The 24,890-nt window shown below is 42.9% G+C and overlaps 1 protein-coding gene across 7 annotated transcripts in view; it reads right to left on the bottom strand.

Moving 5' to 3' along the window:
- MARK3 (microtubule affinity regulating kinase 3) overlaps window positions 1-8,978 on the bottom strand; it is a 100,451-nt gene extending 91,473 nt beyond the window's left edge. For all 7 annotated transcript variants that reach the window (XM_063088864.1, XM_063088865.1, XM_063088867.1 and 4 more), the window contains exon 1: window positions 8,323-8,978. In XM_063088864.1, the coding sequence (XP_062944934.1) occupies window positions 8,323-8,373 (51 nt within the window). In that variant the 5' untranslated portion in view covers window positions 8,374-8,978. The remainder of the gene's footprint in view (window positions 1-8,322) is intronic.
- Window positions 8,979-24,890: the final 15,912 nt, after the last annotated feature.

Genomic DNA, 24,890 nt, shown 5'->3' with positions numbered 1-24,890 from the left:
CAATAATCTAACTAAAATTATGACATAACTACATTGGAAGGATGGGGGGCTAAAAAATTTATGTATGGAAAAAAGAGAAGGGGGCAGTGGTCTAAAGAGCTAAGTCTTCACATTCCTTAGTGGGAAGTCAACAGAAAATGCCTAACACTGGAGGGGAAAAAATCAAGTAGTAGTATGTTCATATTTCTAAATAACTAAATATACTACTACTATTCCCTTCAGCTCCTTGACATTGTGACTGATAGCAATCTTTATGCTTTTGACTAGGCCATACCTTCTGCCTTGCTCCCCCTCAGTCTCCCACCCGCGACATTTAGTTAAGTCTTATACTAAAGTACTTGACTGTAAGCGCCTTGTGGGCAAGGGCTGTCTCATCTCTACTTTCAGTAAACAGGACGTGGCATACAGTGTGAAATTGCTGGATAAACAAACAGTCAAGCAAACTTGTCTGGCTACAGTATTAAGTTTATATAGTGAGCAGTAAGAGATAACAAAGCTAGAAAAGGTAGGTCAAGAACTTTGAATACTAAACCAAAAACTTTAGATTATCCATTTTTTAAGAATAACACTACAAAAGCTACCTTAAGAGGAAATTAACATTTACAGAAACCTCCATCATGTGGAGTAAACTGGGCCAAACACTTTAGGTGCTATTTTCTTTAATCACAACAACCCTGAGGGGTAGATAATGTCATTCTCTTTCAATAAATTAAAAACAAGAGGCACAGACAAGTGAATTAACTTGTCCATAGTTAAGTTACTGAATTTGAAGACCAGTTTCAAATCCAAGTCTATAACTTCAAATCCCAATTTCTTCTTTTATGTGTTATTGTTCCTTCTTTTTTTTTTTGCTCCACATCTTGTCCATTCTACCTCATAACTATCTTCAGAACCTTTCCCTCAACCATAGTCTTAGGCTCCCATTTTTATCTCTCACTCCAAGCTCAGACGTTTTCCATTATGCCTCCCTTTAAGAAGCAGTCTGAGGTTTTAAAAAAAGGAGAAAGAAGGTAATCTCACTGGAATGAACAACAAAGGGGAGAGGCTGAGGACACAAGACTAGAGATGACAAATGAAAAGACTAGTAAATAGACCATTAATATTAATAATCACTAACATTTATGTATTAATTACTGTGTCAGGCACTGTTCTAAATGCTTTACCCATTTGTCTCATTTAATCACTCAGTAATCCAACCAATATTTATTTATCGATTACCTATAATAAATGGCTCACACGTTCTACGTATTTGGAATAATATCAGTAAATAAATATTCCACTCTCACGGTGCTTGTAGTTTACCAGGGGAAATTGACAAAACAATAAACATAAGAAAAATGTAAATTATACAGTATGTTAAGAAGTAATAAATGCAATGGAAAAAGGAAAATTAGATCAGGGTTTGGGGGATTGGGAAGGCCATAGATGGTCAGAGTAAGCCTCACTGAGGTGACATTTGAGCAAGGTGAGAAGGTGAGAGCGCTAGCCATAAGGATATCTGGGAAAAAAGCATTCCAGGCAAAGAGAACAGTCAGTACCAAGGCCCTGAGGTTCAAGCGCCCCTGGTGTGTTCAAAGTACAGCGAGGAGACACCTGTGGCTACCAGTGCACTGAGTAGGAGAGAGAGGTAGGAGATGAGGGTAAGAAGACCAGATAATGGAAGGCCTTATCCTTACAGCAGCTCTATGACGTCACTACTGTTACCAATCTCAATTTATAGATGAAGTAACGGGGGCACAACGAAGTTAAATAAGTAGCCCAAGTCCACACAACAGAATTATAGGTCAGGTTATAAACCCAAAGAGTCACTGTTGTGGTGACTTTAAAATGTGATGCAAGTCACCTCCCATTAAGAAGTAAGGTCCATGAGCCTTCCCCTTGAATCTGGGTGTGCTTGTGACTGCTTTAGCCAAGAGAATGGTGGAAATAACACTACAAGACTTCTGAGGCTAGGTCATAAAAGGCAAGCAGCTTTTGCCTCATTTGATAAGACACTGAGCCACCACGGAAGAAGTGCAACTATGCTGACGCCTCCTGTGCAGTCACTCCTGCCAGATATGGGAGTGAAGAAACAGTCTAGAATATGGGTCCTCCGGCCCAGTTGCTCAAATTCCCCTAGCCTTTCGAGATCTCCTGTGACTGAGGCCCCAGACATAGCAGTGCAGAGATAAGCCATCCCTGTCTGAATTCCTGACCCACAATCTGTGAACATAATAAAATGGTTGTTGTTTTACACTACTAAGTTGTAGAGGGGTTTGTTCCACAGAAATAATAAGTAGAACCATAAGATAAGCAGGGAATAAATGTTAAGAACCGGAACTAAGTTAAGTGGAAAAGAAATTGGAATACATTACCATGGTATGTATAAGGTTCTTCATCTTGAGTATCTTAAATGTCTAGATGGCAACCTTCTTTTGATGCTTTAAGAGAAGAAAACATAAGTTCCTTAATCCACTCCACTAGTAAAGCTAATAAATGCCTATGGGTGCCCCTGGTGGGCCTAGGATAGGCAAGGGCTAGGTGTAAGGGAAGGAAAACAAGGAAAGAGGTAAGGGTAGAATGTGAAAATAACGCTATCAAAAACAGCCTTGAAAGCCTTCAACAACGCTGAATTAAGAAGTGATTCTAGGTCTATTTCTTTCCAGGATTCTCATTCTAGAATCTGCTCTTGTAGTTAAGTGCAGTCATAAAGGCTGACTGCATAAAGAATGGGGTTATTTAAAATTCTGGTATCAAAACCTTTGGGTTCAACTTACTCAAATTTCATATTAAATTCTACCAATACAGATTTTCATGTAAAATGTTCATAACAGAAACCCCACAATATTTAGACTCCACCCAAAAGCAACTACCTATTTACAAGAAATCCAACGACCTCCTGCTTTGTTGAAGCCCTCATTTTGAACACCAAGATCCCTCATAACCCACAGAAACAATATGTTATCTAGTCTACATAAGAGTATATAAGATTAAACCATGGCTGAGCAGCTCAGGTGGCTAGAAAACAGTACTAAAGAAATTAGCTTGAAGAAAAAGTTGGATTCTAAAAGAGAAAAGTCCTTTTCTTCCAGTGCTAACTTCCACCCTTGCCATTTCTCTGTACATGTTGGTACATACGGGTCAGCACAAACCCCTTATTATTACTTGCAGACCAGCTCCAAGCATTCTTTAACCTCTTTTGTAACATAAGACATTAAAGCTTTCCAGGTAAGAGATTTATTTTCTCCTTGAGGCTTAATATAAAATTTTAAAATGGATGAGACAAGTGAATTTCTGCTCCAGTCCTCCCAATGGTGATCAGAAGGGGCTGCATTCCCTCACTCTTACTTCCAGCCTGGGAACAAATACCAGGGATAAAATCTGGCTATATCTCAGAACAATAAAATCCAGAACAATTCTCTTTGAAATCAAAGACAGGTACTGGATGTGAGGGCGATCTGGCTGTGATATCTGTCACCCCACTGATCACCAGGGTTGATTCGGTTGGTCTGGCTGGCTAGGCAGGTGTCCCTTTCCTCCCTCACCACTACACATGCGTTCCCCCTCCCAAAGCTGAGCACTTGGTCAAAGAGGACGACTTTCCCCAATAAAGAGGAGGACCATTCTTTGGTCAAGGGTATACAACTAGCTGCACTCCCCTGCCAGAACCTCCAAACAAGCTCTCAAAGACAGGTATTATTAATTTATATTAGTCTCTAAGTCATTACAATATAAATCATGTACTATATAAGTCTCCTACAGGCAATTACAAGGTACATAATGAGCTCCATAAGTAATCAAAATGGCCAATATTCTACTTACTGCAAATTTCAACCTTTACCAAATTTACACACAGAAGATGAAAACAACCCTCACATTGAAGTCTATAAGATCTTTCCTCCAATACTCTGACCAAATACAAAATATAAATTCCTCAGAGATCAACTTTTTGTTTTAAAGGACTAAACAGCTTCATTCAACAGATAGTTGTGCTTGGAAGTTAAAAAGCAAATTACATGAAACCATATTACATATTTTAAATGAGATATTATATAAACTACTTAGTATTGTTGCATGGTATACTGCAAGTGATCAGCAAATAGTAACTATTCTTATTTTCCAAAACCAGACTTTTTTTTTTTTAAACAACCAGTTTTTAAAAACTCGTGGCACGTGAAAACTTCATTAAATCTGCTGGAAATCTCTCTTCTACAGTCACAGTATAATCTAAAAGGAGTGTAGCTTAGTTAGAAAGCTTCACTGAATACTAAGGTGGTGATTCTCAAATGTGGTCCCTGGACTTGCAGCATCAACATCACCTGAAAACTTGTCAGAAATGCAAACTCTAGGGCCCTAACTATCGAAACAAAATCTGGGGGTGGGGCTCAGCGATCAGCACTTTAACAACCCTCCAGGTGGTCCTAATGTTTGCTCAAGTTTGAGAGTTTACAGACTAGTTTCATAGAGCTCAGGGTGGTTTGTTCTGTAGGAGCTAAGAAGTTCTTAAGAGCAAGAACAATATGGTTCCCAAACATAAATCCTCTATAGGACCTAGAACAGTGTAATACACATAGTAGGCACTCAAATTTGCTGAAGAGACTAATTCAGTCTCACATAACCAATTGCTGGCTAGACAATAACACCATCAGTTAATCTATTTCACAGATGTAAGAAATTTTGATGACTCTTTGCATTAACTAATAACAAGTATACGATGCACACACATGGGGAGCTGTTCAGGAATTGGCAAAGCCCTGGGGCCTCCAGCACTTTGGCAAATAACTCAGTCTTACAAGGTGTCACATGCTTTGAAATTTAAGTGAAAAATATGTTTATAATTTTGACATTACAGAAAAAGGATTTACCTATGGCTCTATACAAGTCAACTGTAGAACATAAACTAGAACATGAACAGAATTTCTTGATGGCTTTAAAAAATCATCTTATTTTACATATCAGCCAAATGTAATGTATGAATCCAAGTTGGACTCTAGTATGAACAAGAGTTAAATAAGACAACTGAGGAAATTTGAACACTGACTGGATATTTGATATAAAAAAATATGATAAAGGTATTGATTACTTTTTTAAAAAGAGGCTTTATCTCTTCTAAAAGCTTTAGAGATGAAATGATATATCTAATGCGCTGAATTTGCATCTCCGGGGAAGAAAGAAATAAGACTGGCCATCGAGCTGTTCAGTACATGGGGTCTCACTACATACTAGGGATTCTCAACCCTGATACTACTGATATTTTGGGCTGGATAATATGTTTTTGGACGCTGTCCTGTGTATTGTAAAATGACCAGCATTCCTGGTCAGCAGCAACTCTCCCTTCAGTTGTGACAACCAAAAATGTCTCTAGACATTGTCGAATGTCTGCTGGGGTGCAAAATCGCCCCTGTTGTGAACCATCGATAAATACCATTCTCTCTACTTATTTGTTTGAAATTTTCCATAACAAAACATTTTTTAAAGTTTTATTTTAGTTCTACTCTGTATGTGGGTACAGTTATGTCTCCTTCATTGAATAATTAGTACATAAGCTTTTGAGAAACAACCTGGTACATAAAAAAACAGGTGAGACTGAGCCAGAGATTGGGGACCTAGTAGAGGCTTTGCTACTAGTCAGCAGCTCCTGTCACCTGTCTGAGCCTCAGCATCCTCACTGGATCAGACTGTTTGACAAGTTCTTTTGAGCTATAAAATGATGTGACAATACTGAAGTTTTATATACCTATCCATTAAAGGTGTTATATTAAGATTTGGAAAAAAACAAAAATGGAAGCGTAGTGTACAAGAATGAAGATAATATTCTTGTCACAAATCATCTGCCTTTTATTATTCTTGATCTAATAATAGCATTCTTATCACAATTATATATAATTATTTAAAATTTAAATAAGGTTTCTAAGATAAGCAAAATGGAAAGTCTTTTTATAAAATAGAAAAACAAAGCTGTTCTACTCATAATAGCCAAAATGTCCATCAACTGGTGAATGGAAAAAAAATTTGTGGTACATCCAAACTATGAAATACCATTCAGCAATAAAAAGGAATGCACTACTGATACACATAAAAACAAAAATGGATATCAAAAGCTTTATACTAAGAGAAGTCGGTTATACACTCTGTGACTCCATTTTACATAACATTCTAGAAAAGGTAAAACTACAGAGACAGAAAACAGATCAGTGGTTGCCAGGGGCTGAGAAGGGGGAGGGGATTGATTGTAAAGGGCTACAAAGGACCTTTCTGGGTGACGGAAATGTTCTACATCTTGATTGTGATAGTGGTTGAATGACTAGACATCTGTCAAAACTCATCAAACTTTACACTTTAAAAAGGGTGAATGTTATAACTCAATAAACCTGACTTTACCAGAAGAGCTTCTCAACACACTGTACATTCTTGTACACTCACCATTCAATTGGCAGGAAGTCTAATACTTAGCAGTGCGGTAATGATAGGTAAATAATATGGTATATGCTAAGTGTGAACTTGAGGTGTAACACTGACACAAGGGCACCATGTGAAAAATACACAGCAAATTCCAGAGTATGCCAATACAAAAGTTAAAAATGGAACAGGGCATGGCAAATTCATGCAATGATGTGCTACAAACCTCTGATTTTAACTGTCAAAAATTCAATTTTAAATACATTACATGAGGATAAAGAAAAGGTGCACTCCATACTCTAGGTTGTTTTTAAAGAATAAAGTTAGTAATTTCTAAGGACACACAAAAATTACAAAATAATTCAACAAATTAACCAAAGAACAAGAATGGGCCAAGTCAGTCAATAATAATCACAAATATTCACTGCCTAAACCATGCATTCCTCGGTGAAAACAGCACATTTCTTCCCTTAATGTCCCTCATTGAAATACATATCGAAAGAAAACCCATTTGAAATACTTCATCACAAATCCACTATGACTGTTTTGGCTCAATGTAAGATTTTGTTTTTTTGAGTGAGTGAAGACCAATGATCAAAACTAGTCAACTCACTCTTTTGCCTGCTCCATTCTTCAGAGTAGTCAAAGAACATGATCAAGTCAGAAATAGGTTTCTTCAGAAGGACCATAAGAAAATGAGTTCACTGACTCAGGCTATTTTCTATTACTCACTCTTTTCTAATCCATCTCAGATGAAGGAACATATACCGCTAATACACATTAATATACTACAGGGATGCTTTAGACTAAGGTTTACATAAACAGATTAAATTGCCTAACAGTTATCTAGCAAACAAGTGACACTGTGAAGACTGAAATGAAGACATCTGATACCACTAGGCCACAATGTCTCAAGACATTGCTGTAAGCATTAAAACATGAAGAGCAAGGAAGCTTTTCTTAAGAGGTGGTATTTTCTTGCCAGCAATTACCTCATAACACTTATAATGAAAGGCCAATGAAGTTTCTTTACAAGTTATTTGCTAGATGTTTTATGAAACATAACTAACAACTAGACTGGAACACTTCTGAATGCCATGCTATAGAAGAGTTCAAAAAACACCTGGGCAGAGTCAAACATTGCAATGAATTTCTACTCCAAGTTGTTCCCTAACAATGCTGTTCCTGGCATATTCTAAATGTTCACATGAACAAAATCAAACGTTCCTTTTATAAAATCATAGGACGTGAGCGCTGGAAGGAACCTAAGAGCTCATCTAAACCAGCTTCTTTTTAGGAAGGAGGAAAGCAAAGCCTCCAGCGGAGCGGGTGTCCCTCAGCTACGCAGTGGGTGGCAGGGCAGAGCCCACTATACATCTGCCTTTCAAAACGCTTAACCAACTCCTTCAAAATGAATTTGGGTGGAAACAAAGCTATTTCTTAATAAAAGCTGCGCTCTTCTGAGTACAGTTTTGGAGCTCCTAAGGAGGCCGCAAAGATCCCTCAACGGGTGCTTAGTTTTAGTGAATGTCAGTCATAAACTTAGTTCCAGGCCATTTCAAGAGAACAAGGCATAAAGGACTCCACTTAGCCCAATCCACTACTTTTAATCAGCACCAAGAACATGTTTTTAATCTGACAGCCTCACAACCTCTCAAGAACTGCCTGCCCACTTTAAGAGTTTGGTTAAAATAAGCACTGACCACTGCAATGACCTGACACACTGGGAAAACCCACGGGCGGCAACCCAGGCTCTCAGGGCGCTATCGGCAACGCTGCAACTCACGGGCTTATCCACAAGCAAGACTGCCGCCGTGATCACGAATATCCTCGGCAGCCCCGCACGCGGGCAGCGGGACGCGGCTTCCTGCACCGATGCGGGCCGCCCGCCCCTCCAGCGCGTGCCCACGCGGCCCGAGTTAGACGAGCGCCCAGGTTACTTACGTTTTCAGTGTCTCGTTCATTCACCGTTGGCAATGGGGTCCTAGTGGACATTTTAGTGCACTTTAATTCTGCACAACGCGGGGGTGAACACAAAACAGCACAGCCCTAGGAAGCCGGCGACCAGCGTCCTCGAGTCCCCAGCTGGTCCGGAGCGGCGCCGTGGGGAGGGCGGCTCCCCTCCCCCCACGGCCGTCTAGATCCCGGGCCTGGCCCGGGCCGTCCCCCGGCGGGTCCCGGGGCTCATTCTCCCACTGCCCGGCGGCGGCGGCGAGGAGCCCCGGAGGGAGGCGGTGGCGGGGCCGGACCTGCAGGCTGCGGGTCGGCCGTCCCGTGTCCCGCGCCTCAGGGCGCCCCCCGGGCCCGGGCCCCCTCGCCGCCTTCTCCGCTCTCGTCTGTCGCGCCGCGGATTTCAGCTCTGGGGCCTCCACACAGTGCCGGCGGCCCCTGAAGAGGAGGAGGCGGAGGAGGATGTGGCGCGCAAGACAGACCGCCTCGGGCTGCGGGCGCCGACCATGGAGGGGCTGCGGAGGAAGCGCCTGCACTCGGCTGTTTCGCTCTCTCCTGCTCGCTTTCCTCCTCAGCCTCCGCCCTGGTGGCCGCTAGCGCCCGGCGCTCCCCGGCACCTCCAAGCCTCACGGACCCAAGATGGCCGCTCCTCGGCTTCCTCCGCGGCCTCCGGATGCCGGAAGTGACAACATCGCTGCCCCGAGTTCCGCCAATCAGCGCGGTCCGAGAAAGCCGGCCGGCTGCTGTTGCTAGGGGCGACTTCGTCCAGTCCCGCCAGAGGGGGCGGGGCCTCAGACAGGGCAGGGCTGGCCAGGTGTCCACTGGCTCCCGGGGGCGACAGGTTCCCACTGTCCGCAGCGCGTGGGCACCCCCGAAAGACCTAGGAGACGGCCCTGGGCGGCGGCCTGAGCCCAACTGCTGGGTTACCAATTACAGATTACAGACCTGGGTTGGCTGGATTACAGATCGAGCGCCTACTATTTGCAAAAGTTGAAGTCGCATCCCCGGGACTGTGCTGCACCGAATGGAGCCACGGCCGCGATTCCAATGCCGGGGCTGCGGGAAGGAGCCGGGCGTCGAGGATTCAGTCAACAAACCTTCATGCCTCCAGCTCTGGGCAGCCGCGGCCTGGGCTCGGCATGCCGAGGGCAGCGGGCGCGTCTTGTCCTCGCGGAGCTGGCCGTCAGGACAGGGACAGACCCAGACCCACCTAAATGCCATCCAGAAGGAAGAGTGCAATAACAAGGGTGGCACAAAGGGGGTGAGGGGTCAAGGGGAACCCGTAGAGGCACCAAGGGACCGGTTCCTAAATGCCCGTAGGGGATTTCTAACCAGGCTCTTCTAAGCGCTCAGCCAGGGGAGGGCCGGAAGCGTACCTGGGAGCCAGCCTGGGCCAGGGTGCTCAGTAGAGGTCCGCAGGCTGGAACTCTGGAAATGCCACCTCCCCTGGAAGCCTTCCTTGCCCACTCACCTCTTCATGGGTTTGGTGCCTCTTCTCAGAGCCTGGCTAACGCTGGATGGAATCCATTGGTGCGGGATTCTAAGGAGGGAGAGTGGTGTGGGCTGGGGTAACATGAATTTTACTGAGAGTCTGTCTTGCCGGTACATTACATTTGTTACCTCATTTAGCCTCGAGATAACCCTGTAAGATGAGCAGACACACCATGTGATCTGAAGTCTAGACAGGTTACAGTGACTTGGCCCCAGAGTATCCAGGTTGGTTAGCGACAGAGCTGGGATTTGAACCCAGTTCCTAAAGCTTTGATAATAGGTAGGCCCTTGTAGTGAGTGGGTATTTCTTGCTTTTCTTTTCTTTTCTTTTCTTTTTTTTTTCTTTTGTCCCCCAGCATCCCAACTGTCATGTTATGTCTGGGACATTTCTGTGAAACATATCTTTAAGTACCAGAATCACTCCCAGAGAGGCCAGATGCTCCCAAAATAAAAACACCTGAGGATTCAGAAACAGTCAAGGCTCCCATCTCACCTTCTCAGGGGCGTGCTCAAGGGGCCAAGGGGACCCTGTTTAAAATGTTATTCTCTTTCTCCTTCTTTGGCCAAGCAGTGGTAGGGGACTTCCTGTTAGTTAAAGTGTGCTTCACACAGTTCAAGTGAAATGTGGGTTGTGATAAGATGGGGGTGAGCACAAGTTTTGTGGGAGAATCAAGCAGGAGCATTTAGCTCATCTTTGGGGGTTGAGCCAGGGAAGGCTTCCTGGAGGAGAGGATGTTTATGTTGAGTCTAAAAGCATGAGTAGAGTTAGCTAGATGAGGATGGATGGAAAGAGCACTCCGAAGCAGAAAGACGGCCTGTACAGGGGCACAGAGGTGAGAACGACATGGTGGGTTTGGGTGAGAAGTGAGATCGGAGGGGCATGCAGGAGCCAGGCCAGGTTTGTACATAGCATGGTACCCAGTTCTACATCCAATCTTGAGGACACTTGGGAAAACACCCCAAAAAGGATTTTGGCTTCAGGCAAGAGCTGAGACAAAGTACATGGACAATTCAGAGCATTCCACATTGGCCAAGGAAGTAGCTGGGGGATGAGGTTTCCACCTAGGTACTTTTCTCACCAAAGCCACACATTAAATAATGAGTCAGTGAATGCCAAAAGTTAGGAAATAAAGATGACAGTACTTAACTCAAGATGCTTCTGGTTTTCCTAAAGGGTAGAATTAAAGAAACACTTTGAACTTTTCCTTGTACTTATGTCAAATGACATCATGGCACTATAAAGAGCTGGAAATGGGAGACAAAGTGTGTGTGTTACATGTAAAAAAGAAGAAGGTGGAGCAGAAGGAGGAAAAGTAAAGCATTGTTCTGTTCAAAGGCCCCTCTGTGGCCCTGAATGATGTGCATCCATGGTTTGCAAGGAATGGAAGGGTAAGATGGGAAGTTGCCCTTGGATTGCCTTCTTCCCTCCCTTTTCATATTCCTTGTTTCCTGTCTTCATATTAAAATAGTTTATACCTTGAGCTCCTTAAACTGAAAAGATGTAACTAAATATACCAAACTGTGTATGGGCATAGGCAGTACTTACTTGGCAAGAAGGAAAGCCACCATGAGACATGGGAAGCTAGAGATAATCTACTCCTACCCTTGTCTCTGTTGGAAAGATGAAGAACTGAGACTCAAGGAGGTAAAGTGCCACCTCACAGCCATCAGAATGGCTACTATCAAAAAAGCAGAAAATATCAACTGTTGGCAAGAATGTGGAGAAATTGGAAATTTTGTGCTCTATTGGTGGGAAAGTAAAATGGTGGATCCACTGTGGAAAACAGTATGGTGTTTCTTGAAAAAATTAAAAATAGAATTACCATGTGATCCAGTGATTCCACTTCTGGGTGGATACCCAAAAGAATTGAAAACAGGTCTTGAAAATAGATTTGCATACCCATGTTCATGGCAGCTTTATTCACAATAGCTAAATCGTGGAAGCAACCCAAGAGTCAGCCCATCAATGGATGAATGGATAAACAAAATGTGGAATACACATCCAAGGGACAATTACTCAGTCATAAAAAGAAAGGAAATTCTGACATATGCTGCAACATGGGTGAACCATGAGGACATTATGCAAAGTAAAATAAGCCGTTCACAAAGGACAAATACCGTGTGATCCCACTTATATGAGGTAGCTAGTGGAATGGTGGTTGCCAGGGGCTGAGGGAAGAGGGATGGAGAGTTCTTGTTTAGTGGGTAGCGTTTCAGTTCAGGAAGATAAAAGACTTGGGGAGATGGATTGCACAACAATGCGAATGTGTGTAATACTACTAAACTGTAGTCAAAATGGCTAATATGGTAAATGTTCTGTGTCTTTTACCACAATTTTAAAAATAAATCAAATAAAGAGATAAACTGACTTGTCTGAGGTTGCACAGCTAGTTAGCAGCAGAGCCAGAATGGGAGCCCAGGTCTCTCATGCCCCAGCCCTGTGACATTGTTCCACAGCTAGTGTGGGCATGAGGTGGGGGGATCTGTTCAGCACCACCCCCTACCCGAACACCAGAAAGAACAAGTCAGCATCCCTGGTGACATCTTTGAGTTCCTGCACCTGCCATGAGACTTGCCTTGGGATGTCTTCTTCCCTCCCTTTTCAGATTCCTTGTTTCCTGTCTTCAGATTTCTTATGGAAGAAAAATAAGCCCCCACTGTTGAAGCCACTACAGTTGGGTTGTGTGTTACTTGTGGCCCAATGTGTTCCTAACTAACAGCATCATGTTGAGTGTCTGGTCTCTTAACCCCCAGGCCTGCACACTGTGCCATGTCTAGTTTGGACAGGGATGGAAAGGCTGCTGTGGGCTTGTCACCACACCACAGCACTCACAAGTACAACTCCCCCACCAGAGAGAGTGGGAACTGCTGGGACCCAGGAGCTGTTCCTCAGTATGTGTGTGTTTTGTGTACCTGATAGGGAGCAGGCAAAGAGCTGAGCACTGAGAATAAATAAAGCCACAGATATGGAGAAAAGCAGGGAGTAATAATCATGGGACACCTGGGGTCATCACGTTTGCAGGCTTGGGACAGAGGAGGGGCTGGCCCATAGGTGTCATCCTTGGTATACCCCAGGTAGGCCCCAGATGCTTGGAGGCTTTGGGACTGATGAGGTCCCTTCCAGACTCTGCCCCCTAGGAGGCTCCCCAACACACTGGGGGTGAGAGCAGGCATGCTGCTATTTTACTTCACCACTCTGGTCCCCTTCTTCACTGTAGTGGGGTATCATCCCTGTGAGGCCTGCTCTGTGGCCCGGAAGGCACCTCAGGAATTCTCACTTCCAAGACTTGGTTCCTTTGTGTTGTTCCTCTGCTTGGGAAGGTTTCCCTGCCCTCCTAAAGGCTCCCTATTGTCATATGGCCCTGCCATCTCACCCCTTCCATGAAGCTTTCCCAGACTAGCCCCAGGGACCTCCGTGCCCCACCTCCCAGGACACTTGGCTTTTACTGCCTGAGGTCACGGCACACTTACTGAGCTCCAGCTGTGTACCCAGCACAAGACACTTATGCTAAGACCCCTAACTCTCCAACGGCCTGTAAGGGAGATGTCAACGAGCCTGTGGGAGGTGGTAGACCAAGGCTCAGAGAGGGGCTATAACTTGTCCAATGCAGACTTCTCCAGGTTCCGAATGGCAATCAATCCCTGTTGTTCTGAGGATGCATAAGGCCTTCTGGCCACATGTGCTTGGGCCAGCATAGGGCCCAATTAAAAACTTGACACAGATCAGTCAGTGATTTTCTAACACAATTGTACATGGAATGTTTCTCAGATGGATCAGAGACTTTCCAGCCCTCCTAATCAGACTATTCTGAAAAACCATTCCACCTTTTCCCATACCTTGGAGTTATCCTTTTATCAGTTCCCATGCTTTGCTACAATATGGAGATGGCCTTGGGGGACATAGAGATGGAAGGAGCCAGCGGCCCCGCACTAATTTTCTAGCTTCTGATCTGCTGGGGATTATTGATCTGGCTCTAGACTCACTCGCACTGGGCCTTCAGTTGTCCGCTGGGTGTCCATACTAGATCCCGACAGTGTAGCCATCCGGAGCATGCCCTCTCCCGTTGCCCACTGTGCTCTGAGCCAGGGAGATAGTGTTTAGAACTGTATCCAGTCGTCTATGGAGACGACTGTGGTGGTAGACAGGGTTTGGCAAGGGAACACAAGGGTTTGGCGTTTGCACCCTGGATTTGAACCCTGGTTGTGACCCTGAATGCTGGGAGACATTGAGCAAGTCACTTCATGTCTTTGAGGCTCAGTTTCTTAATCATTCAAATGGGAATAGCAACACTCACCCCTCATAGTTGCTGCGGAGCCAGACAGCAGCCAGCATAGCATGTGCAGAGGTCACCCTTCCACTGCTCAGAGGACCTGCCTCTTCCAATGTTCCCCCTGAGGTGAGCACTGGACTTGGAGTCTGGAGACATGGGTCAAGACCTTTTATGCCACACATGGCTGGGAGCAGAGAGTCCATTCTCCTTCGGGGTTTCCTCCTCCCCTTTCCCCTACCTCACTAGGTACTGAAGTTGTTAGAGGAGCTGGGGGGTAAAAGCCCTTGGCAAGGGATCATGTAATACAAGTGGAGGTGTTAGTGTTGTATTAGTGCCTCTGATCTGCAGGCAAGGACAAAGGGACTCAGAAGGGCAAGAGGCTTGCTCAAGCTCCCATAGGCAGAAAGCAATGCCCTCAGGCTCCAGTCTGGTGGCTCTGACACCGTGCTGGCTGCAAAGGCAGCAGGCAACAAAAGAATGGGGGACAGAAGGAATGAGTGGGTGAATCAACTTCTGGAGCCTCAGACTTGCCTATTCCTTTAAGGTTGATCTATTAAAATAAGCACTTCTCCCAAATATGGATAATAGGTTTTTCAGAAACGATAAAGCCTAAGCTCTTTTTGAGGAAAGAATATTAATATTTCCCCCATTGCTTAGGTTACTGCCCCACCCCTGGAGCCTTGGACCCCACTGGATGGCATCATAAAAAAGCCACATTAGCCTTTCATGGCTGCTCCCCCTTTCCTCCTCTCTCCTTCCTTTGTTCCTTCCTTCCTGCCACAATGTTTACTGAGCAACTACTTTGTGCAAAGCAGTGTATGAAGCACCGTGGACAGCTGTCAACAGACAAAGTGCTCACTCTCACGTCGCAGGACACACATAAAATAACTCATGCTTCAAGACATGAGGACTCTAATAAAAAATTAACCAGGGTCAAGTGATAGAGACTAAGCTCTTTTGTTTTACTTCAAATTTCATTCTTTGTTTTTCTGTTGGTAAGGATGCACGTGGTACAAAATAGAAAAGGTGCAAAGGGATATACAGTTTTACAAAGCTCCCCTTCATCCTTTAACAATTTCTGTTTTTCAAAAGCACCAAAATACAGGCCTCAGATTGGAAGAAGTTATAACAGGTAAGGATTGAAATACATATGATACAAAGAATGTCTACAGTTTAATCAGATAAATAACCTGATAGAAATATGGGCCAAAGATAAGAACAGGCACTTAGAGTGGTTGATAAATATAAGAATAAATACTTAAACTCATTTGTTATTGCAAATGCATTCTGCCGTAGTGCATTTGGGCTGTTATAACAGAATACTATAGACTGGGTGGCTTATAAAAAGCAGAAATTTTTTTCTCACGGTTCTGCAGGCTGGGCAGTTCTAGATCAAGGCACTGGTAGATTCAGCGTCTGGTGAGGGCGGGACATCTGTTCACAGGTGGACAGCCGTCTTCTCACTGTGTCCTCACATGGCAGAAGAGGTGAATGAGCTCTTTGGGACTTCTTTTATGGGGGCACTAACCCCCTTCATGAGGGCTACACCCACCTGACCAGACCATCTTCCAAAGGCCCCACCTCCCAAATACCTTTACACTGTGGTTTAGGTTTCAACATATGAATTTGGGGGAGACACATTCAGTTTATTGCACAAACCAAGACCATACTGAGTTAGCATGTAACAGCCACCAGACTGACAAAAATAAGAATGTCTGACAATATCAAGTGCTGCTGAGGACGTGGCACAACAGGAATTCTCAGACACTGCTGGTGGGAGTGTAAAAAAGTAAGAACAGAACATAATGAACACAACAGAAACACCATATAGAGCACTGACAAAGCCAAAAATTGATTCTGTGGCAAAAACCCATAAAACTGATGTCTCAGAAAACAATCTGATGTCAGCAAGGTAAACTGAAATCATGCATTCCCTACAACCCAGCAGTCGCATCCAAAATATTTACCCTAAAGAAATTCCTGAACATGTGCACAGGGAACAGTTATAAGGATATTTATAGCATTGCAGTTTGTTACAGAAACACACTGGAAACCACCTAAATGTCCATTATCTGTACGAATAAAGAATAGATGGCATATTTGCACAAAGAAGGAGTACTCGTATATAGCAGAAAGGACAACTTTGTTACAGCTACATACAACATGAATGAATCTCAGGAACAAAAGAAAGCAATTCATAGTGTACACACACACACACACACACACACACACACACGTACATAGCATGAGTCCATTGATGGAAAGTTTAGAAACAAAAACATGCAAAACCAAAGCGCATATTGTTTAAAGATGCAAATATATGTGCTAAAATTATTGAGGAAAAAAAAGCACAAGGGGATGATAAACAGGAAAGCCAGAGGGGTGGCTGTGTGGTCTCTCGGGGGAGAAGGGAGTGACGGGAGGGAAACAAGAGGCGGGCGTGAGAGCGTTTGTGTGTCAAGATTCCTGACAAATGTTCGAGATATTCCTTTGTATCTCCTCAATTTGAAAAAATAACTTATTGAGAAGAAATTCACATAGAATGAAATTAACCATTTTAAAGTGAACAGTTCAGCGGCATTTAGTGCACTCACATGGTCGTGCCCGTTACCGTCTCTGTCTGGTTCCAAAACGTGTCCATCACTCCAAAGCAAACCTGCGTCCCTGTTAAACAGTTCCTTCCCATTCTCTCCTTCCCCGAGACCTGGCAATCACCAGTCTGTGTTCTGTCTCTGCCGATTTACCTATTCTGGATATTTCACATAAATGGAATCATACAGGATGTGGCCTTTTGTGTCTGGCCGCTTTGACTTGGCATAATGTTTTCAGGGTTCATCCGCATTGTAGCATATATCAATATTTCATTCTTTTTTCTGGCTGAATAATATTTCATGTATGGATATACCACGTTTTGTTTACCCATTCATCTGTGGATGGGCACCTGGGCTGTTTCTACCTTTGGGCTATTATGAATAGCGTTGCTATGAACATGGGTGTGCACATGGGGACAGCAACAGTAATCGAAAGTTCAGTTCACTTTTGGACATGTTATATCCGAGATGCCTAACTCAGAACCTATTTTGAGACATAATTTCCATCTAATAAAAATGGGGTGAGGAGGAGAGATTATATGCAACATTATCATGGTAACCCATTTATTTAGGAATATAAACTCAGTGAGAGGTGTGGATATAACCCTTTTTTTCTCGGCTCCCTGTTTTCCTTTTCTACGTTTTATTTTATTTTTAATTATAGATAATATTTTTATTTATTTATGGGGTACAATATATAATGTGATGTTTTGTCACATGCATACGCTGTAGAATGATCAAAGCAGGTTAATTAGCATATCTATCACCTCAAATATTTATCACTTCTTTGTGCTGAGAACATTTTAAATCTTTTTCAGCTATTTTGAAATATACATTATTATTACTAACCCTAGTCACCATGTTGTGCAATAGATCACCAGAATGTATTCCTCCTAACTGACCCTTTGTACCCATTAAGCAACAACTCCGCTTCCCCTGTTGGCCCCCCAGCCCCTGGTCACTACCATTTTACTCTCTACTTTTATGAGTTCAACTTTTAGATTCCACATGTAAGTGAAATCATGTGGCATTTTTCTGTCTGTGCCTGGCTTGTTTCACTTAGCATAATGTCCTCCAGGTTCATCCGTGTTGTCTCAAATGACAGAATTTCCTTCTTTTTGGTACAGGCTGAATAGTATTCCACTGTGTATATCTCACATGTTTTTAAAATCCATCTGTCTGTTGATGGGCACCTTGGTAGTTTCTATAGCTTGGCTTTGTGAATAATGCTGCAATGAACATGGGATTGTGCAGATTTGACACACTGACTTCAATCCCTTTGGATGTATACCCAGTTCAATTTTCCGTTGTTTGAGGAACTTCCATGCCGTTTTCCAGAGTGGCTGTGCTAATCGACACTCTCACCAGCCATGTACAACAGCCCTTTTTCCTCTGCAGCCTCACTGACACTTGCTGTCTTTCATGCTTTTTTTTTTTTTTGACAGCTGCCTGGTATAGGGATCTGAACCCTTGACCTTGGTGTTACAAGGCAATGCTCTAATCAACTGACCTAACCGGCCAGCCCTGTCGTTCATCTTTTTGATAATAGTCATTCTAACAGCTATGAAGTGGTATTTTACTGTGGTTTTACTTTGCATTTCCCTGGATCCTCAGCCCTCCCTCTTTCTGCACCTCTCCCTCCCTACAAACCCTTCCCCTTGGCTACAAACCACTGCCTTTCTCTGTATTCTAAAAACAGGTGACTCTGAACTCTATATCCCATGCCCCCAGCCATCTATTCTCTGCTGAGGTCAGACCTGTCTGTCCGTGGCATCTCCACTTACCCCAAACACCACCCAGGGCCCCAATGACTCCTGGATTGCCCACCCCAGCGGGCATCCCAGGCCTGTTTTCCCTCAGCTGTCTGTGGTATCAGACAAAGCCCTTGGCCTGCCTGGCTTCCCTCTTAACTTCCTGTTGCCTCCTGGAAAGAATGAGTTCCCATTCTTTCAGATGAGAAAACTGATGCTCCTAAGGTGAAGAGGCTTGCTGAGCTCACCCAGCTGCTTGCTGCTGCCTGCAGACCTTGCTGCAGGCCTCCATCCCATCTTCTGTGCCTGGGAGGAGGATGAGCTGCCCTGGAGCCTGCGTGGGAGTCTTGTAGAGTCTGAGCTACCACAAAGTGCATCTCCCATCCTAGAGCACACTCGCCCCAGCACCAGCCTCCCTGGGTATCACTGGGGCTCGGTACAGACGTAAGGATCAGCTGCCCTGAATGTTGGTCAGTGAGAACATGAAAATGAATGGATGAATGACTGACTATCGTGGAGTGTGGGAGCTGGACTGAGCCTCAGGTTTCATTCATGTGGTTAACCCCTTGGCTGAGCCAAGGGGAAGCTGAGGCCATGACCTGCCTGGACAGAGGTGCTGGAGAGGCACAGGCACCTTTCCCACCTCTGACGATGCAAGAGACTAAAAGACCTCCCAGAAGCTGCCTGGAGCGTGCCAGGCTAGGGCTGCTTAGAAGGCTCACTCTGGCTGGGGAAGGGGCATCAGGTGGGCCTGGACCGGGGAACATCTGAGCAGTTGACATCAAAGAGCAGGAGCTATGGTCTCCCCACAGGGATGTGCAGGCCCAGAGCATGCAGCTGTGCAGCACCTGCAGCCTCTCCACGCCACATCACATTAGCTTCCTCCCCGGGTTACCTACAGGGGACCGGTGTATGAGTCTCCTATGCACACTGCAACAAATGACCACAGACTGGGTGGCTTAAAACAACAGACGTTTATTCTCCCAATTCTAGAGGCCAGAAGTCTAAAATCCAAGTGTCAGCAGGGCCACACTCCCTCTGGGGGCTTTTGGGGGGAATGTGTTCCCTACATCTTTGGCTTCTGGTGGCTGCTGGCATTCTTTGACTTGTGGACACATCATGTTGATCTCTGGTCACATTACCATCTCCTCTTCTGACCGTGAATCTGTCTGAGATCCCTCCACCTTTCTCTGATAAGGACATTTGTGATGGTACTTAAGGCCCAACCAGATCATCTCTCCGTCTCAAAAGCCTCAATACAATCACATCTGCAAACTCTTTGCCATATAAGGTAACACACAGGTTCCAGAGATGAGGACCTGACATCTTTATGGGCCATTATTCAGTCTATTACACTGGGACTTAGAGGGGCTGATAGGGAACAGTCATTAGGAGACAGAGGTTCCACTCCAGCTTTGCACCCGACTGGCTGAGTGGCCTTGCCTCTGACCCTTCCTGCCCTCCCTGAACTTCAGCTTCCTCATCTGCTGATCATAATGGCTCTGATTATTCATCATATTTCCCGGAACAACAGCTGCCACCATTGCATTTGGAAAATATTCGCTGCCAATATGATTTCAGGTCAAGGTCTAGGGCACAATTGAAAAAGCAAAAACCTCCCAAGTCTAGGCTTTGATAAATCCCCGACTTCACACAGATGACTCAGGAGCTGGGCATGGCAAGGCAGCACCCAGCCAGCGAAGTTGTTGGAACAAGATTCTGTTCACGCGGCTCCGTTGCCTCCTCTCCTGCGGGTGTGACCTCAGATGTGAGCTGTCCAGGGCTGGCCCCCTGAGTCAGCCCTGACTCCCACCTACACGCCTTCCCCGTGGGGCTGCCGGACTCAAAGCTTCCTTTCACAAAGAGGGCGGGAGACTGGATGACTCGGCATGTGTAATGTGCCCAAGCTCAGATGAATAATTGATGTGTTTGAATATTAAAAATAATCAGGAATTGGCTTTTGTAGTTAGTGAAGCCCACAAGAGATTCCGATAAAGTAAACTTTCCAATCTAGACCTGAGACAAACAAACATAAAACATACGAACAACAACAAAACCCAAAAACTTCCTAAAACCCTCCTGAAAACAGAAATATGTTTGGAGAAAATCCTATTTTTGTAAGCATGTTATTTTAAAAATTACTATTTTGGTGTTGAAATGAAAGATGGGCTTTGTGTGTGTGTGTGTGCACGTGTGTGCGTGTGTGCACGTGTGTGTGCGCGTGCGTGTGCACGTGTGTGCGCATGTGTGTGTGTGCGTGCATGTGTGCACGTGTGCGTGTGTGTGCATGTGTGCATGTGCATGCACGTGTATGTGTGTGTGTGTGTGTGTGTGTGTGGGTGGGTGGGTGCTGCTGTCTTCCCACTCCTCGGGCCTGAGCCTGAATAGCACCTGTCACCCTTGGCTCCTTCCATTACCCTCCTCCAGTCATACTCTTCCCACCAAGAAGGCCAAATGGCTTCACTAATGAATTCTTCCAAACATTTAAAGAAGAATGAACATCAATTTTTTGCAAACTCTTCCAAAATTTAGAAGAGGAAGATACAGTTCTCAACTCATTCTATGGGGCAAGTAATACCCTAATACAAAAACCAGGTAAAGACATCACAAGAAAAGAAAACTAAAGACCAACATCTCTTATCAGTATAAGTGCAAAAATCCTCAACAAAATACTAGTAGAATCTAGCAATATACAAAAAAGATTATTTATACTATGATCAAATGTGGTTTATGCTGAGTGCAAGGGTAGTTTAACATCTGAAAATGAATTAATGCAATGCACTACATCAGTAGAATAAAAGATGAAAATTATATAATCATTTCAATAGGCACAGAATAGGCATCTGACAGAATTCAGCACCCCTTCATGATAAAAACCACTTAACAAACTAGAAATAGAAAGGAACTTTGTCAACATGATAAAGTTCACCAATGAAAAACTCAGCTAACACACTTAATGGTAAAAGACTGAATGCTTTCTCCCTAAGACCATAAACAAAAGAAAGATGTCTGCTCTAACACTTCTATTCACCATTGTACTAGAGGTTCTCACTAGGGCGAATGGGCAAGAAAATGAAATAAAAGGTGTCCAGATTGGAAAGGAAAACTATCTCTATTTGCAAATCATGATCTTATATTAAAAAAATACTAAAATACACTAAAAAAAAAAAAATAATAATAAATAGAATTAAGGAACCAGTTCAGCAAAGTTGCAGGATACAAGATCAACACACAAAAATCAACTGCATTTCTATATAGAAGCAATGAGGAAACTGAAAAAATTAGAAAAATTCTATTTACAATGTTATCCAAAATAATAAAATACATAGAAATAAATTTAACAAAAGTGCAAACTTATATTCTAAAACTACCAAATATTGTTGAAATTAAAGAAGAGCTAAATAAATGGGAAGACATCCCATGTTCATGGATTACAAGCCTTGCTATTGATAAAATGGCAATATTCCCTAAACTGATCTACAGGTTTAATGCAATCCTTATCAAAATCCCAGTTGAATTCTTTGTGAAAATTGACAAAATGATCATATAATTCATATGGCAATTCAAGGGACTCAGAATAAATATAAGAATCTTGCGGGGGGGTGCATGGGAGGGAAAGAACAGAGTTGTAAGATTCACTTCCTGGTTTCAAAACTTACTACAGTGCTGCAGTAATTAAGACAATATGGTACTGGAAGAACAATAGACATATAAGTCAATAGAACAGACTTGATTCCAGACATAAACCCTTGTGTTTTCAACAAAAGTGCCAAGGCAATTAAGTAGGGAAAAATGGCATTGAGATGACTGAATATCCACACGCAGAGAATGAAGTTGGGCCCCTATCTCAAACGATATACAAACATTAACTCAAAGTGGACCAAAGACGTAAATGTAAGACCTAAATTTACAAAACTCTTAGAAAAAAACATAGGTGTAAATCTTCAGGACTTTGGAATAGGCAATGCTTTCTTAGATAAGACGCAAAAGCACAAGCAACAACAACAGAATAAATCAGGTGGACATCATCAGAATGAAAAACTTTTGGGCTCCAAGAACACCATCAAGAAAGTAAAAAGAGAACCCACAGAATAGAGTAAAAATTTTGCAAGTCATATATCTGCTAAGAGACTTCTATCTAAAATATATAAAGAACCCGTCCAGTTCAACAATAAAAAGATTAAAAAAATTTTTTTTTAATGGATGAAAAATCTAAATAGACATATCTGCAAAGAAGACATACAAATGGCCGATAAGCACATGAAAAGAAGCTCAACATTATCAGCCATTAGGGAAATGCAAATCTAAACCACGGATGAAGGATGAGGGGGTGCCAGCCAGCTCAGTTGGTTAGAGCATGGTGCAGATAACACCAAGGTCAAGGGTTTGGGTCCCCATGCAAGCCAGCTGCCAAAACAAAACAAAACAAATAAACCGTGATGAGATATCACTTCACACCCACTAGGCTGGCTATCAGCCAAAAGACAGACACTAAGCACTGATGAGAGGTGGAGACACACACCACTGGTGAAAATGTAAAATGGTACAGCCACTTTGGAAAACAGGTTAATAGGAATTACAGAAAGAGAGAAGAGAAAAAACAGAGGGGAAAAATTATCAAATAAATAATAGAAGAGGCTTTTCCAAAGCTGAAAAATCACACCTGGCACCTAGCACAATAAGTGACATTCCAAGACACCAAGGACAGGGAGAAAACTGGGATTTCTGCTGTCTGCAGCGACGGCGTTCTGGGTAGGGTATGCTCTTTCAGTAGCCTCTGGTCTCCCAAGGGGTTCTAAGGCAAGTCCTTGTTTTGTTGGGGAAGGAAGGGAAAGACGTCGTTTAAATTTAGACCTAGTAAAATTAAATATGCATGGTAAAACTTCAAGGATAACCACTAAAAGAATGAAAATAGAATGTATACATTCCAAAATAGAAAAAGAACAAACTAAAATGAGAAAACACACATACCATGAAACAAAATCCCCCCAGTCAATCTCCTAGAAAAAGCAAGAAGGGAGAAAAAAGTAGCATATAGTTCTGAAAAAATAAAAATAAATAAGATGGTAGGAGGCTGTCTGGTTAGCTCTGTTGGTTAGAGCATGGTGCTGATTACAGCAAGGTCCAGGGTTCCCTGTGGCCAGACACACACACACACACACACACACACACACACACACACACACACACACACACACAAAACGATGGTAGAAACTAATTCAAATATTTAATAATTATAATAAATAAAATTGAATAAAATCTTTTAAAAGTCTGGGAGACTGGGATTATCATAGTAGATTTTAAAAAAATCAAAATCCAGCTAAATGCTATCGTAAGGGACACCAAAACCCTAAGGACACAGAAAAGCAAAAACAAAAAGTTCTAAAAGGATATACCAGACAAACACTAACAAGAAAACTGTTGTAACCCCTATTAACAAATGACAAAAATATGTTTTAAGACAAAAAGCATTACTAGGAATGAAGTGTGTTATTACATAACAAAAAAATGTTTCATTTACCAGGATGATATAATAATTTAAAAATTATCATAAAAATTATAAAATAGCCTCAAAGTATATAAAGCAAAAATTCACAGAACTGCGGAGGAAATATTGACAAATGAGGGATTTTAACAACTCTTTCAATTGTTGGGAAATCAAATACACAAAAATCATTAAAGATATGGGATATTTGAACAATGCAGCCAGCGAGCTTGATGTAAGGGACATACATAGAACTCTCCATCAACAATTAGAACTACACATTTTTCTGAAATACACTTGAGACATTTTAAAAATTGGTCATGTATTGAGCTGTAAAGAAAGTCTTAAACCACTTCAAGAACAAATATACAAGCCACATTCTCTGACCACAAAGCAAGAAAGGAGTCAATAAAAAATGTAAATCAAAGTTTCCCCCATATTTGGAAAACACACGCACATTCATACCCAGAGATAATTGACATATTAAAAAACCAAGAAGAAAATAATAAAATTAAATGATAATAAAAACTTGACACATGAAAGCTTTTAGGCTGCAATGAATGCAGTATTTAGAGAGACAATTATAGCTTTATATACTTAAATAAGAAGAAGGAGGCCAGCCGGTTAGCTCAGTTAGTTAGAGCCTGGTGCTGATAACACCAAGGTCAAGGTTCAGCGAGGTCAAGTTCAAGTGTTTGAATTCCTTTGAATCCCCTACTGGACAGCAGCCAAAAAAAAAAAAAAAAAGAAAAGAAAAGAAAAGAAAAGAAGGGCTAAAATTAATGAGCTATGCATTCATATTACACACTTAGAGAAATAATACAGTATACCCAAAGAAAGTAAAAAGGACATAATAAAAAGCAGAAATTAATGAAATAGGAAACAAATATAGGATCAGATCAACAAAACCAAAAACAGTTCTTTGTAAAAACTTGTAAAAAAGGCAAAACTCTGGCCTGGCTAAACAAGAATA

Source organism: Cynocephalus volans, chromosome 3 (genome assembly GCF_027409185.1).
Source record: "Cynocephalus volans isolate mCynVol1 chromosome 3, mCynVol1.pri, whole genome shotgun sequence".
NCBI lineage: Eukaryota > Metazoa > Chordata > Mammalia > Dermoptera > Cynocephalidae > Cynocephalus > Cynocephalus volans.
The sequence above is the reverse complement of the archived record's forward strand: the minus strand, read 5'-3'. Positions and strand labels throughout refer to the sequence as shown.